Raw genomic sequence first — 17,052 nt, forward strand, 5'->3', positions numbered from 1 at the left:
ACGGGATATCAAACGATACTGTGAGTAAAGAAAATGCTCTGCTTGTTATCCTGGATTCATCTCTGTTTGTCCCTAAAGTGCAAATCCCCATAAGTTAAAAAGACCCAGGAAACATGTCCTAATCACCAACTGCATGTAATAACCCTGGCAGAGGAGAGAGACCACTCCAGGTAACGCTCCCTGCCTTAACCCTAAGTGCACTTTGTAAAGCAGGCCTGCAAATAAAGTTCCTGTTCCTGTGAATAACACTGGTGCTGTGAACAATAAGCAGGATAAGTTCAACATGCAGCAAATCAACTGCATTCACACTATAAATGGCAAGCACAAAGTGCATCCAGTCTAATATGCAAATCCAAGCTTCTCCAGTAGGAATCTTGTACATAGTATTATCCAGCACAAGCAAAGCTGCAAAGCATAGGCGGCAAATGGCAGTTCACAATGCAAATATATGCTTGAGGATGATGAATACATCCAACTTAGTATGCAAGTCCAAGCTACTCCAGCAGCAAGCTTGTGTATAGTATTATCCAGCACAAACACAATATGTGCTCTATTTTTGACAATATAAATGTTATTTGTTTGGCTTGTCTTGCTAGAGTGGATGCAAAGAACAATGTTTAACCACTTGCCAATCATGTTACACTGATGGGCATGGCCATGGTGGCAGCCCCAGGACCACCTAATGCTCATCGGCATAAGGTCCTGGAGCATCACGCTTGCCGATGCACATGCATCCCCCGCTTGGATGACGGAGCTCCGCTCTGCCTTCAGTCTCCCAGTGGCGATTGCGCAACAGCCATCTTTTAACACGGTACAGAGCTTTGATCTATGGCAGCACTGTGCAGAGGACAGCTGCGTGACATGGCTGTCCCCCTGGGTGGCTCAAAAGTGATCCGCTGTCATAGGCTAGAGCCTATGACAGCCGATCACGCTGATTGGCTGGCTGTGGGAGGGAGGGAGGGGGGATTACAAAATAAATAGAAAAATACTAAAACATATTACAAAATAAAACAAATAAATATTTATGGGAAAAAATAAACACTGGGGGGGTGATCAGACACCACCAACAGAGAGCTCTGTTGGTGGGGAGAAAAGTGTGTGTGGGGGGGGGGTCACTTGTGTGCTGAGCTGTACGGCCCTGCAGTGAGGCCTTAAAGCTGAAGTGACCCTTTTTGTGAAAAATGGCCTGGTCTTTAGGGGGGTTTAAGCCCGTGGTCCTTAAGAGGTTAAAGGAACACTATCAATTAACATGTTTTTTTTTAACCTCGGATTGAGAGAGTTCCTGAAGTGCTGGTGAATAATGATGTATACATTTAATTTGCTTATCTCTTTTGTTTACTGTATCAAATTCCTTTCACTCTAAACTCAGGCAGTCTTCTCTAATCTGATGGCAGAGTGAGCCATGAGAGGGGGGCGAATTCCCTCACAGTGTATCTGTTAACCTTATGTGTGTGAGAGAGAAAGTCCTGTGTCCTGTGTCTCTGACTGAAGTGTCTGCAGAGAGCAGAGGAAATGTAACTTGTTATAAACATTTGTAATTGTCTGTGACACCACAGCTTTTCATATTGTTTTTTTTTTTGCTTTCAGAGAAAAATACTCTGTAGTCTGATATGCAAAAAAACAACACTTGTTGTGCATTGAAGCAGACACTCCTTTTGAGAATAAATTATCCCAATAGAGCTAAATCCTACACACAGTGAATTAAAGCTTTTGCCTCTGATATTTAACATGAAAAGTAGGACAATGTTTACACAACTACTTAGACATTATTTGTACACTTTAGAACATTCGGCTTGATAATGTTCCTTTAAGCTGGTAAATGCCAAAACTGTAAGGCCTCTGTTGCAGTGGATGCAAGGGAGTGTTTAGGCTGGAAAATACGCCAGCCATTCTAAATAACATTTGAATAATAATTTGAAAATTTTAATTGTCAAAAAAGTTATAATTGAAATTGAATATTAAACAATAAAAATGCAATAAATGAATATAAAATATATTTAAGGCCTCTTCTGCAGTGGATACAAAGAATAGTGTTCAGGCTGGTTAACATGCTGGCCATTCTAAATAACACAATTTGAATAATATTTTGAAAATCTATTTATAAAATGTAATAATTAAAATAGAAAGTAAAAAATGTAATTCATGTGTATAGTAATTTATTTTTCCTGACAGGCTCAAAGTGATTTAGAGCTGCCACCACTAAGGATGCACTCGGTAGGCTACCCTGCAATGTTAGGGGGTCTTACCCAATGCCTCCTTACTGAATAAGTACTGCATACTGAATTGGAACAGCCAAAATTCAAATCCTGGGGCCATATGCAATTCACTTTTTCTCCTGGGTTTTCATCTTCAAATGAAATACATTTTTTAGCATTTTTCAATGGTGAAAGTGCCAAAAGTTGTTAAAAAAGTACTGTCAAAATTATTTTCAGTATTTGTTTAAATGGTGGTGGTTGTGACATTATCACCTTGGAGATAACCTTTTTTTTCATTCTCTGTTTATAATAATAACTTTTTAGCACTTTGCAATTGAAAAAGTACCAAAAAGTAAGTGGAAGAGTACTACCAACAGAATTTTAAGTGTTTTCTTGCTTGCTGTGGGTTTAAAACACTTTTTATTGACAAGTTTGAAAATATCACTTAGGAGAAAACTCAGGAGTAAAAATTAATTGCAGCACTGGGCCCATCTACAATTCACTTTTTCACCTGAGTTTTCTCCTAGGAGATCATTTATTCAACTTATTTTTAAAATAAGAAGTTTTAAATCAGGATGATACCATTTATTGGCTAACTGAAAAGAATAAGACTAAGTGAGCTTTCAGCTTTGCAGCCTTCGTTGCGCTTAAATCATGTTTGCTTGCAGGCTGATGGTACAGACAGCTATATACATGCAACATCAAAAGGGGATACACAGATTTTTTTTCAGCCTCATACCAATATAAAAAGTTTTTGTCCTTATTCAAGCCTTTGTCCACCACTTTGAACCGATTTATAAATTTTGTTTCTGCTATTAATTGGTACAAAGCGGTGGACAAAGGCTTGAATAAGGACAACAACTTTATACATTGGTATGAAGATATTTAAAGGGACTCTGAGCTCAAAATGAAAATTAAATTGGTAGCATAGCATAAATACATATCATTAAGATGCCTTAAGTGAAACAAAACATCTAAATGGGGTGGGAGGTTGTTAGCTGAGATAATAATCCTTATTTACACCATGATACTAGACCTGGGAGTTGGATTGTCACAGAGGCATCGTAAATTCTGAATTCACAAGTTCAGCTATAAAGGCTGAGAAATAGTTTTGGCATTAAAGGGACTCCGAGCTAAAAAAAAAATTAAATTGGTACTCACCTTGGGCTTTCTGCAGCCCAGTGTAGTTTGGGAGGTCCCACGACGGCATCCTGGCTCTTCTCCTAGGCCTTCCCTCAGAAATTTTGAGCTCGGAGTCCATTTAATGCCAAAACTATTTCTCAGCCTTTACAGCTAAACTTGTGAACTCAGAATTCATGATGCCTCTGTGACAATCCAACTCCCAGGTCTAGTAGCATGGTGTAAATAAGGATTACTATCTCAGCTAACAACCTCCCACCCCATTTAGATGTTCTGTTTCACTTAAGGCATCTTAATGATATGTATTTATGCTTGAAAAAAATCTGTCTATCCCCTTTTGATGTATATAAGCTGTCTGTACCATCAGCCTGAAAGCAAACAGGATTTAAGCCCAACGAAGGCTGCAAAGCCGAAAGCTTGCTTATTCTTTTTAGTTAGTCAATAAAAGGTATCATCCTGAAAACTTCTTGCTTTTACTGATGGCTACCACGGTACAATACCCTACTGCATTTTAAAATAACTTCAGCATTTAATATTTGAAAAAGTACCACAAAGTAGGTGAAAAATACTATCAAAATGATTTTGAGTATTTTCTTGCTTGCTGATGGTTTACAAAGCCTTATACTGACAAGATGTGAACATATTCACCTAGGAAAAAACTCAAGAGAAAAAAATGAATTGCATATGGGTCCTGTGGCTTTATGCAATTCACTTTTTCACCTGAGTTTTCTCCAAGGGGATATTTTCATGACTTGTAATTATAAAATGCCTTTTACCACCAGCAAGCAAATACTCAAAATTATTTTGACAGTACTTTTTCACCTACTTTTTGATATTTTTTCCATCGTAAAGTGTTAAAAAGTTAATTTAAATTGAAGATGAAAAATTATCTCCTGGGAGAAAACTTAGGAGAAAAAGTGAATTACACATGGGCCTGGAGCCATATGCAATTCACTTTTTCACCTGAGTTTTCACCTAGGTGATATTTTCTAAACTTGTAAATAAAATGCCTTTTTAAACTACCAACAAGCAAATAAATACTCAAAATAGTTTTGGCAGTACTTTTTAAACATACTTTTTTGTACTTTTTCTATTGTAAAGTGCTAAAAAGTTATTTTAAATCAAAGATGAAAATTCATTTCCTAGGAGAAAACTCAGGAGGAAAAGTGAATTGCATATTGTATCTCCAGATACCTCCCCGCCCGGACCCTCCGTTCCTCACAGGAGACCCTTTTGTCCTCTAGCCTAGTCACCTCCTCTCACTCTCGCATCCAAGACTTCTCACGGGCTGTCTCTTTCCTTTGGAACTCTCTCCCTCAGCCGATTTGTCATGCCCCGAGTCTGGAAACCTTCAAACGCACTCTGAAAACACACTTGGTTATACGAGCCATGAAGATGTTCTTATCAGGGCTCTAGTGTTACAAGAAACAGAGTAGAACAGCATTGGCAGTCACAGCTGGTCCCCTTATTTAAGGGGGCTCCAACATTCCCACATAAGCCCCTTAGGACCTATGCACCCCCGTCTTCTTCTGGGCACAGAGATGGGGAACACATCTAGTCTAAAGGGAGCAGTGCACATATAGTTAGCATTAAATTATTAGGTGTTGGCCTATGCAGTATTTAAAGCTTATGTGCTACAAGAAGCAGTGGAGAGCGGGGGGGTCACAGCTGGTCCAGAGGGTTGGCACAGAGCAACAGGTAGTAAGAGCCAGGGATGCCACGTTGAATGTCAGGTAAGTGGTGGGAAGCTTTGTAGCTCTAGCAGAGCGCATCATGTGACAGATGAGGCCACGTGCATCTCCTGGGGAGTGAGGCAGCAGTGCTGTGGTGCTGAAGGAGAGCACCACAGCTCAAAATCTTAATCCCCATCACCTGACACACAGATGGATTGCTCAAGCGAATACATACTATTCACCAAAATAATGCTCTTAATGCTTGAACACCACCCAGCTACAGCCCACAGTTGAATTTGCTTGTAAATCCTGAGTGATGTCAGGGGATAAGAAGCTTGCCCGCTGTAACTTTCTAATCACCTCAAATTGCATAAGGCCCTGTATATGCAATTATCCAAACACTTTTTACATTCTACTAATACGGTATATTTTCTTGTGACTTTGAAAATAAATAATAGTTGTTTGTTAAACACACATAGCCATATCTAAAGATTAATGAATCTGATATTTAGTGGTATTTATTAAAATCATAAAAAGGCATCTGCATACACACTATTGGATTGCAGTAAAGACTGTGTACTTCTGAATTGCAGTTCTACATTTTATTTTAAAGCAGTTGGATGGGTTGGATATTAAACAGCTTTTAAAAAAGAAATTGAGGGTATAAAGACTTTACTTTTCAAAAGTCTGGAAAATGTATGCCTAGGGAAAGTTTTATGCATGATCTCTATAATTTTATCCATGCAATTACCTCTCCTAGGAGTTTATACATTCTGTATGCTACCACTGAGAAAAATATCATGGTTAAATCCCATTACTGTTAATATTAATACTGGCCTTGAAAGGAAAACACCGTTTTTTGTTAATGGTCATGTATAGTATGTGGGTCATCTGGAAAGTAAGAGGTGGTTTTATTTAATCGATTAAGGAAACATTTTATTTATTTAAATTGTAGGCACACTGTATCTTCTAGTTATTCCACCACATAATCATCACCGTTATTCCAGCATTTATCATATAATTTTACATAGTTTTCAATCCCTATGTTGTAGTAGCAACATCTTACCCCTTACTTATGAACGGAAATGATCGGAATAGGGGGAGGTCATGTTATTGCAGCTGAACAAAGAGTTACTAGTGTTCTGCAGTCACCAGTGGTGTAGCAATAGTGGGTGCAGAGGTAGCGACCGCATCGGGGCCCTTGGGCCAGAGGGGCCCTCCCTCAATCACAATATTAGCTCTCTATTGGCCCTGTGCTGCTAAAAATCACTTCTATAGATGATTTAAATAGTTGTAATCCTTAACAAACTGTTCCCTATCACCTGTTTGCACCTCTGACACTGTGGTTGTCCTTGGCAGGTTCTGGTGCCCCATATCACTAAATTACACTGAAATAATACCTTGCAAGGGAGGCAGATAAAAGCAAAGGGCTGTACAAAGTTTATGTTCAAGTACTTTTGTTTTAAGTTTTCACTAGTTTGTTGCTTTACATCTCTTTCAAATTTTAGCTACAATTGTTTCCACCAGAGCCGGATTAAGGCCAAATGGGGCCCTAAGCAATGTAGCAGATCTGGGCACCCCTCTCTCAACCCCCCTCCCCACCCCCCCACACACACACACAAACACATGATGTCAATGTTTTATATATGTATATATATATATATATATATATATATATATATATATATATATATATATATACAGTGGTGTGAAAAACTATTTGCCCCCTTCCTGATTTCTTTTTCTTTTGCATGTTTGTCACACTTAAATGTTTCTGCTCATCAAAAACCATTAACTATTAGTCAAAGATAACATAATTGAACACAAAATGCAGTTTTAAATGATGGTTTTTATTATTTAGTGAGAAAAAAAACTCCAAATCTACATGGCCCTGTGTGAAAACGTGATTGCCCCCCTTGTTAAAAAATAACTTAACTGTGGTTTATCACACCTGAGTTAAATTTCTGTAGTCACCCCCAGGCCTGATTACTGCCACACCTGTTTCAATCAAGAAATCACTTAAATAGGAGCTATCTGACAAAGAGAAGTAGACTAAAAGCACCTCAAAAGCTAGACATCATGCCAAGATCCAAAGAAATCCAGGAACAAATGAGAACAAAAGTACTGTAATTGAGATCTATCAGTCTGGTAAAGGTTATAAAGCCATTTCTAAAGCTTTGGGACTCCAGCGAACCACAGTGAGAGCCATTATCCACAAATGGCAAAATCATGGAACAGTGATGAACCTTCCCAGGAGCGGTCGGCCAACCAAAATTACCCCAAGAGCGCAGAGAAAACTCATCAGAGAGGCCACAAAAGACCCCAGGACAACATCTAAAGAACTGCAGGCCTCACTTGCCTCAATTAAGGTCAGTGTTCACGACTCCACCATAAGAAAGAGACTGGGCAAAAGCGGCCTGCATGGCAGATATCCAAGGCGCAAACCACTTTTAAGCAAAAAGAACATTAAAGCTCATCTCAATTTTGCTAAAAAACATCTCAATGATTGCCAAGACTTTTGGGAAAATACCTTATGGACCGACGAGACAAAAGTTGAACTTTTTGGAAGGTGCGTGTCCCATTACATCTGGCGTAGAAGTAACACAGCATTTCAGCAAAAGAACATCATACCAACAGTAAAATATGGTGGTGGTAGTGCGATGGTCTGGGATTGTTTTGCTGCTTCAGGACCTGGAAGGCTTGCTGTGATAGATGGAACCATGAATTCTACTATCTACCAAAAAATCCTGAAGGAGAATGTCCGGCCATCTGTTCGTCAACTCAAGCTGAAGCGATCTTGGGTGCTGCAGCAGGACAATGACCCAAAACACACCAGCAAATCCACCTCTGAATGGCTGAAGAAAAACAAAATGAAGACTTTGGAGTGGCCTAGTCAAAGTCCTGACCTGAATCCTATTGAGATGTTGTGGCATGACCTTAAAAAGGCGGTGCATGCTAGAAAACCCTCAAATAAAGCTGAATTACAACAATTCTGCAAAGATGAGTGGGCCAAAATTCCTCCAGAGCGCTGTAAAAGACTCGTTGTAAGTTATCGCAAATGCTTGATTTCAGTTATTGCTACTAAGGGTGGCCCAACCAGTTATTAGGTTCAGGGGGCAATTTCTTTTTCACACAGCTCCATGTAGGTTTTGAGTTTTTTTTCTCACTAAATAATAAAAACCATCATTTAAAACTGCATTTTGTGTTCAATTATGTTATCTTTGACTAATAGTTAACGGTTTTTGATGAGCAGAAACATTTAAGTGTGACAAACATGCAAAAGAATAAGAAATCAGGAGGGGGGCAAATAGTTTTTCACACCACTGTATATATAGTATATATATATATATATATATATATATATATATATTCGTATTATACGCTTATGCTGCCTGTATCCTCTCTCCTCTACTCAAACACTGAGCTGCGCTGTGCACATTGTGCTCTCACACTACTGAGCAACTGAGCGAGAAGGGAGGGCAAGGGCCAATGACGTCAGCAGCGCAGCTGACGTGATGGCGAGAACAGAACAGGGGGATGCACGCTGATTTGCTCTCACGGAGGACTGGACTGAAGAGCGTCTGTTTGTCAGCCAGCCTTCTAGAGGCGGCCTTAGAGTACACGGGGCCTGGGGCGAGTGTCATATGCGGGGCCTAGAGCCATAAGTGTAGGCCATATACTGTACCTGCAACTGCACATGCGCCAAACGCTCCTGGTTACAAGAATGCAATTGAGGTGGGGTGCAGCCAGGGCAGTGCATGCGCAGTAGACCATGACAGGCTCAGTCAGCCAACTTTCTGAGGGGCCCAGCGGCTGAAGGGAGAAAAGGAGCCATTGGTGCCTAACCTAATACTTCCCTAAATCAAACACTAACCTTTGCAGCCTTGTGCCAAACCACAACCCTCGTTGCCTGGTGCCTACCCCCAACCTCAATGCCTAATGCCCCCTCTAATGCTTTATCCGCAACCACTACTAGTTAGTCTATCGTTAAAGCGGAACTGTAAATTCCCTAAAAACATACTTTTTCACTTACCTGGGGCTTCCCCAGGCCCCCAGCAGCCGTCCTGTCCCAGGCCAGTCCTGCACAATCTTCCGTTCTCCAGCCTCGGTGCAGCTTCCTTACCATCGACTTACAGCAACTGCACGTGCATGGCTCAGGCTATGCGTAGCTTTGTTCAGGTTCCTGCCGGCTATAGCGTCTTGCGCATATTGCGGGCTGGAACACGAAGAAAGCTTTGCATAGCCCGGGCCGTGCAGGCGCAGTTATCATCAACTTGTAAGTCACCGGTAACAAAGCTGCACCACGGTGGGAGAACGGAAGATCGTGCAGGACAGGACGGCTGCTGGGGGCTTGGAGAAACAGTTTGTGAAACAGTTTGTTTTTAGGGGAATTTACAGTTCCGCTTTAACCCCAAAAGCACATGGTTGAAGTATTCTATTTCAACAAACTAATTCTTCCATATAAAGCAGAGCAGATACTGATAGTGTTTCTGCTGTTTAGAAAAGTCTTTCAAAACTCATACAGATGTCTACATTAACATGGCAATATGTGGAATAGTTCACAGTTTTCCATAAGAGGCTGCACTTTCTGCAGCACATTCTACAAAGCATACATAAAAACCAGAATAATCAACAGGCAATTGATCCCATTATTACACTAGAATGAGAAGGTTTAACCTCTAAGTTTGGCTAACAATGCCTTATCAGTTAATGATGCAGTCAGCCTGACACAATCACTGAATAGATTCACAGTGATTCATGAGAAGTGTCTGGCCTGCAACAGTTGTCAGCCTGCTTTTCTCACCTAGCAGATGTAAGTGCAGTCACTGCCTTGTCCCAGCGCTTTCATTCCTATCCCCCTCTCCTCAGGAATGCCCTTTCTCTCCCCCTTCTCTGCTGATAAGAATCCATCCTGTTCTTCCTCCTCTCTCACAGAATCAGCAAGCAGCAACACCAGCAGACAGGAGCATGAAAAGCTGCAGGAAAGGAAGCCATCACATTTCAGCTTGTCATTTCAAATAACGTGCTCGTGCTGACTCTCCCTCCTCATCGGCTGCTAGCTCTACAGGCAAGGGGCAGAACCAATCCAGCCAGTCACAGCAGCCCCACGAGATAATTATTGGCTAAGAGGGAGGTGCTGCAATAATGGCAACAAATAGATACTTCTCCTGAAAAACAGGCAGAACGAACAGCACAAACTGCATGTCCCCTGCAGCTACAGCCTTCCTGGCCTAGGAATACATTCTGAGCGGCTCAGAGGGGGCCCTTTGGACACTGATGGGGCCCCAATCAGGTTCTTGAAGTGCCTGGTTGATGGTCCAGCCCTGGTTTCCACCACCAATTTTTGGTTTTGTACCATGGAAAGAAGGAACTTATAAACTTGCACCAAAGTCAAGGGGCGTTGCTAGCCCCAAAGATCAGTGTCACATGCCCCGGATCTATTCTGGGGTGTCTCGGATGGCCCCAGGCAGATTCAGCTGTGGTGCCTCAGTGGTGGGCATGCTGGGAGCTGTGGTGCACCAATCAGGGGTATGCTGGGTGCTGTGGTGCCTGTATGTGGGCATACTGGGTGTTATGGTGCCATGCTGGGCACTGTGATGCCTTTATGAGGGGCCAGGGCATGCAGGGATCTGTGGTTCTACTATGGGGCATGATGATAGTTGTGGTGCCTCAGTGGGAGGCCTGTGGGAGCCTGGAGGGAATCCACTAGAAGGTCATGGAATACTGTGGGGAAACTGCCAGATAACCTGGCAGCAGGCCAGCCCGCCCAGCAGAAATGCAGACCAGCCAGCACAGAAGCCAGGTAACTCTGCCCAGTTATATATTTAAATGAAACTACCTATTTATGTGATATGCTGCAATTTTTTTTTTGTATTATTGGAGAGGGGGCTTCATTCAACATTTCCAACAGGCCTACTTAGACAGCTGTTAAGTTCATATAAATTTGGCTCCATCCATGACCACATCCACATTCTGGTGCGTGGCCAAACCCATTTTCTGGCTAGAGTTCTCAAAAGTCCCCCAGATCTCTTAAGATCCTAGCAATGCCCCTGCCAAAGTCTAAGGGGCACATTTATAGAGATATGCCAGCTAGTAAGTCATCAGTTCCTGTTTCACCACTTTTTAAATCAATTTGCCACTTTAAGAGGAAACAGAGCATTCTGATTTTATACAGAAGCTTTCACTACTTTGCTTGTCTATCATAACTAACCTAAAATTTCAATCAGGAAATGAAATCACAAGATGCGAATATATTACTTCCTCTGCACAAATCATGTTAGGCCACATCTGGAGGATGGTATACAGTTTTGGGCACCACTCTATAGGAAGTACATTGTCATACTACAACAGGTACAAAGATGGGCACCTAAATTAATCAGGGGGGATTTAAGGTCTTAATTACTAAAAAAGGATGGACAAATCAGGCTCATTTAGCATGGAAAAAAGGTGGCTAAGTTTGACCGGATTAACGTATATATATCAGAGGGCAATACACAAGCTTGGCAGATATGCTCTTTGTCCCTAAGCCTGTACAAAGTGCACAGGGAGGCATGATCTGTGTATGAAGGAAAAAAGGTTTTGCTATTTATTTAGGATTATTTATTAAAGTAAGAGTAGTTAAGATGTGAAATATTTTACTACAGGAAGTACATATGGCAAGATCTGTATCTGCATTTAAAGGGGCTCTGTAACAAAAATGTCATCCTTTTGTCTACTATCCTACAAGTTCCTAAACCTATTCTAATGTGCTCTGGCTTACTGCAGCACTTTCTACTATCACTGTCTCTGTAATAAATCAACTTATCTCTCTCCTGTCAGATTTGTCGCCCTGTGTCTGGAAGGCAGCCAACTCTTCAGTGTTGTTGATCTTTTATGCACGCCCCCCCCCCCTCCAGGCCTCTCTATGCACACTCCCGTGTGTGTTATTTAGATTAGGCAGCCTCTCTGCTCTCCGATATCAGTGAGCGCTGCCTCTGAGGCTGACCAGGGAGAGAGCTGCGTTTTGAGTGACAGGCTGGTTGTTTCTTCTGAGCCTGCAGACTCCAGCAGGCTTTTTACAGCTTGTAAAAACAACAAGCTGTAACCAGGATAAATCGTCCTCTGTGAGGCTGTGAAATTAGCTGCCTGGACTGTCACATGCTGAGCAATCCCAGTAACAGGCAGAGTGCTCGAATCTGCAGGGTCAGAAGAAACAAACAGCCTGTCACACTTCAGTGGATTAGAGCTGCAGGGTAAAAGAAGCTCTGCTGACATACTTCCTGTTTTGGCAGCCATTTTTTTTGTTTATAAACAAAGTTTATAAAAATGTTTTTAATGATGCTTGATGCGGCGGGGAGCTGCAAAATTATGACAAAGGGTAATAGGAGATGTCCTCAAACACATAGGTATGTTTCTTTATGCTACATTTTTTAAATACAGATTCTCTTTAAAGAAGGCTTGGATACTTTCCTTGCATTGAAGGACATCCACGGCTATAATTACTTGATAATTCCTAGTGGTGTTGATCATGGGATTTTATTTGTTTGCCACCTGGATTTGAGAAAGATTTTTTTCACTTTAAAGGTAAATTGGCTAAACCCTGTAAGGTTTAATTTTTTTTTTTTTGCCTTCCCTGGATCAGACAGAAATGTACTTTATGTATTTATTGTCTGAGTATTTTCTTGCTTGCAAGTTGCTTAAAGGGAATTTTATTGATAAGATGCAAAAATATCATCTAGGGGAAAACTCAGGAGAAAAAGTGAATTGAATAAGGGCTGAGTGAAACAAGTCACACAGAATACTTGATAACTGCTACTTCTGTATACACAGAACAGGCTAAGAAGCATAACAGCTTGTAATCCATTAGAAAACATATTGGTACAGATTATTTGTACTAAAATATATTGATCTCTTGCTTTCTGAGAGTTATTAACTATGTCTCCAGAATAAAAATGGAGTACTGAAATCTTTATTTCTATAGTTTCCAAAGCATTTTACATTTCACAGCAACACAGCTTTCACTTATAAGGATGTTTTGTTTATGTGTGTCTTGGAGCTGTATTGGAAAATTTGTGAAAAAGGTTACAATTGATTTACATTTATGAAGCAATGTGCTTACATCTCACTGCTGACTTGCACAATTTGTACTTAAGAAAGTATTTCAAGTTGTAAGGGTTCAAGGGAAATAATACTAAAAAAAAAACATCAAACAAAAAAAAATGTACACTACAGTTGGAATCAAGCTAGTTACAATTTTCCAGAATCAACACCAAGTTCACATAGTACTCATTTGCAACCATGGAAAGACAACATTACTTGGAGTACGCACTGCCCAGCAATTGTCACCTTCCTCCATGCTGCAGAATAAAGGTAGCTTAACTACTCAACGTAACTCCTGCTGAGAGAAGGGAAGTATTGGGAGGATGGAGCGCAGTGTGCAGTATCACAGTAAGAGGTGGACATCCAGGTAAATTGATTCCTTTTGCTGCCACCTCTTTCTTGGACATAAGCAAATATAGTGGCTCTTCATGAAACTTTGCTAGGTTACCCCTAATTTTTAACTAGCTGTAACATACCCATATGACAGTTTCTGTTTATGAAAATTTAGACTAACTGTTTTTTTACCCATAGCTAAAAAAAGTGAGCAAACTGAAACAATATATGTTATTGATTCTTGCACTGTACAGAGCTGAAGGTATTTATTTCTTTAACACTTGATGAACCCTGTGCTGGAGGTTTTCTCAATGGAGATGACCTTAGCGCCAATATCATTGTGGTTTAACATTACAAGCAACCTGGCCAATAGAACTAAAACAGAAATCAGAGCTGTCAAAAATGTAATGGTTTCAATGTACAGAAGCATGAGAACGTTTTAGTTTCCTGGAACTTTGTTTTCTCATGGCAAAGCAAAGATTTAAAGCATCAGGGTCCACACTCCATTGTAGGGACATTTTTTTATAGTAGGTATCTGAGTCCCAAGCACTGTAGTTGTGGTTATACTTTACAGAACATCCAGCACACTATGTGAAATCATAGTGTATTTGTAACGCTCTTACCTGTCAGCAGCTCCAGAAACAGAGCTTTGCAGATAAATTCTACTAGCGGCATCTTCGCCTCCCCTGCGGTCGTGGCTGAGCCTGCATGTTCCTCCAATCTCCTCAGCCAGACGCGTGCGGCTCAAAGAAGCTTTTATGCTCTGAGACGGCCTCTTAGAGATTAGTGTCAGCTGACATGCTATCAGCTGACACTTTCTGGCTAATGAGATTCTATTGGTCAGCTCCTCTCTATTAGTTGTTGTGATTGGCTGTTTTTTCCTGCCTTTGATCCTGTATTTAAGCCCTTGGGCTGCAGTCCGTCATTGCCCGTGATAGCAATCAGTACGCTGGTGCTGGGCACTCTGTGATATTATTGTATGTTATTAGTCTAGTTGCTCTAATAGATATATATGCAGTGTTTCCGATATATATCTATTCTTCAGACTAGTGTGTGTTATTTTCTTGATTTACTGTGTATGACTTTTGCTGTGTATGACTTTTGCTACTCCTTGACCTCGACTCTGTCTCAGCCTGTTGTACCTAAGCCATCTGACCACCCGTGTATGATCCAAGCCAATTTAACGACCTAGCTCTTGTCTCAGCCTATTGTACCTCAGCCATCTGACCACCCGTGTATAACCTTAGCCTGTTAAACGACCTAGGATTTGTCTCAGCCAATTGTAACACAGCTATCGGATATCTCGTGTATGATCCTAGCTTACGTTTTGACGACTAATCTGATCCTCTGTGCATACGTCTTATACCAAACGTGATAGTATTATTGCTTTTTCTTAATAACATTTGTTTATTGACATACTTTTGGAAGTGTTCCAGTAAGCTTGTACTGAAGAAAAGGAAAACAAATTAGATCTTTCCCATAGTAGAGGGAAGCCACTGGGCGTGGCTGCACTCATGTAGGTGCAGTACGGCCACGCTGATTAACAGAAGGAAGCATGGCCACAAACAACAAGAGTGTCCCAGACAGTGGTGGTGAACACTTCTATCTGCTTAGGCAAGTATCTGTTTTCTTTCTATTTATTCAGTACAGAGTTACTTAAAGAGACACTGAAGCGAAAAAAAAATTATGATATTATGATTTGTATATGTAGTACAATTAAGAAATAAAACATTAAGATCAGATACATCAGTCTAATTGTTTCCAGTACAGGAAGAGTTAAGAAACTCCAGTTGTTATCTCTATGCAAAAAAGCCATTAAGCTCTATGACTTTCAAAGTCGTGGAGAGGGCTGTTTTCTGACTTTTATTATCTCAACTGTTCCTGAACTATTTACTTTTTCTCTGCCAGAGGAGAGGTCATTAGTTCACAGACTGCTCTGAAAGAATCATTTTGAATGCTAAGTGCTGTGTAATCTGCACATATTATAGAATGATGCAATGTTAGAAAAAACACTATATACCGGAAAATAAAAGTAAGAGAATATTTTCTTTGCAGCTAATCTTCTAGTAATTATTCATAGTACACAACCAATTCACTATATCATATATTTTTTTTGCTTCAGTGTCTCTTTAAAAAAAAAAACATGAAAAGTAATAAGCCAAGCATCTTAAAGGGCAATTGAAGTGAGAAACACATTGAGGCTGCCATATTTATTTCCTTTTAAACAATACCAATTCCCTTGCAGCCCTGCTGATCTATTTGGCTTCAATATTGCCTGAATCACACCAGAAACAAACATGGAGATAATCTTGTCAGATCTGACAATAATGTCAGAAACACCTGATCTGCTGAATGCTTTTTCAGTGTCTATCACTAAAAGTATTAGTAACAGGATGCCAGGCAACTGGTATTGCTTATAAGGAAATATATATGGCAGCCTCCATATCCCTCTCGCTTCAGTTGTCATTTAAATAAGTAGAATAGCATATATGGTTCATGCCTTGGATCATTCACTTTTCAGCACCTCCTAATACAACCATCTCATTTTTGTACCCATGCCCACAAAACACTAACAATCTTTCATATAGGTATGTGTATAATTTAAAAAAACAATTCTATGTAGCTCTCCCCAAGCCTCTGTAGTAAAAATAGACAGACATATTCCATGTGTGTTCCATATGGTCACTCACAAAATAATGAAGTAAGCTTTTATAACAACTTGGTAACTTCTTTATGTTTGGAATGAAAATGAAAAATATTCTAACTTACTTGCTTTGCTTGTCCATGCTTGCCAACCTGAGACTTTCCCATCGGGAGTTAAGCAGATTCATTTGTTCCTGGATTTCATTCTCTTCATCATCAGAAAGTTTCCCAACAGATAATAGTTGACTTCCAGCTTGCAAAACTTCACCAACATTTCCCTGATGAGATGTTAATTCCATCATAAAGCCCTAGAAATGAAGAAAACATTTATAGCAGGAGTTGAAAATAGTTAAATTTTATAACTCTATAATTATATGCAGGGATATAAAGCTGATTTTCAACCTCATTTAGGTGCTAAAATTACCAGGACTGAAAGATAAGACAATGCTGAAAAAGGAAAACGCATCAAGTTCCTTTACAAACACATGGGCAGGTCAAATTTAACTACTACCTACTTCTGTTGTAATATGGTGTATTCACAAATGTACATAGTTTTCTTTCATATAAACGTACACTACTTTTGAAGGGTTTTGTGAAAAAAATCTTCTTGTATTTTTATTGCTTGAGAAGCTAGGGTTTCTTAGGCTGTGAAAACAAGTTGTAATTGGATTGCTTGCTTCCTCTGTATACATTGCACTTTTGAATATTTTTAATATAATTATATGTCAACTGAGTAGTTCTACTTACTAATAAGCATTCAATGTATGTATTAGGTGGTAAATGTAAGACAATAGATGGTACGGAAGTTCACATGACTATTTATTCCAAAGATACATTCTCTGGAATGGCTGCATCAAGTATGAATATTGTGTGAATAAAGCACACTCTCCCATTCAGCTTTACTAACAATTATTTTGAGTGAGGTAAGGTTTTAAGAGGCATGAAACTCAATCTATGGTCTTAAGTATTAAACAGCATAAACCTAAGAG

General features: G+C 40.1%; 1 protein-coding gene across 13 annotated transcripts in view; it reads right to left on the minus strand.

Annotated features, from left to right (window-relative positions):
• Positions 1 to 17,052, minus strand: part of DMD (dystrophin) — a 3,066,377-nt gene that overhangs the window by 2,113,278 nt on the left and 936,047 nt on the right. For all 13 annotated transcript variants that reach the window (XM_068268325.1, XM_068268327.1, XM_068268324.1 and 10 more), the window contains one exon: positions 16,190 to 16,371. In XM_068268325.1, the coding sequence (XP_068124426.1) occupies positions 16,190 to 16,371 (182 nt within the window). The remainder of the gene's footprint in view (positions 1 to 16,189; positions 16,372 to 17,052) is intronic.

The sequence above is a fragment of the Hyperolius riggenbachi genome, chromosome 2 (assembly GCF_040937935.1).
Source record: "Hyperolius riggenbachi isolate aHypRig1 chromosome 2, aHypRig1.pri, whole genome shotgun sequence".
NCBI lineage: Eukaryota > Metazoa > Chordata > Amphibia > Anura > Hyperoliidae > Hyperolius > Hyperolius riggenbachi.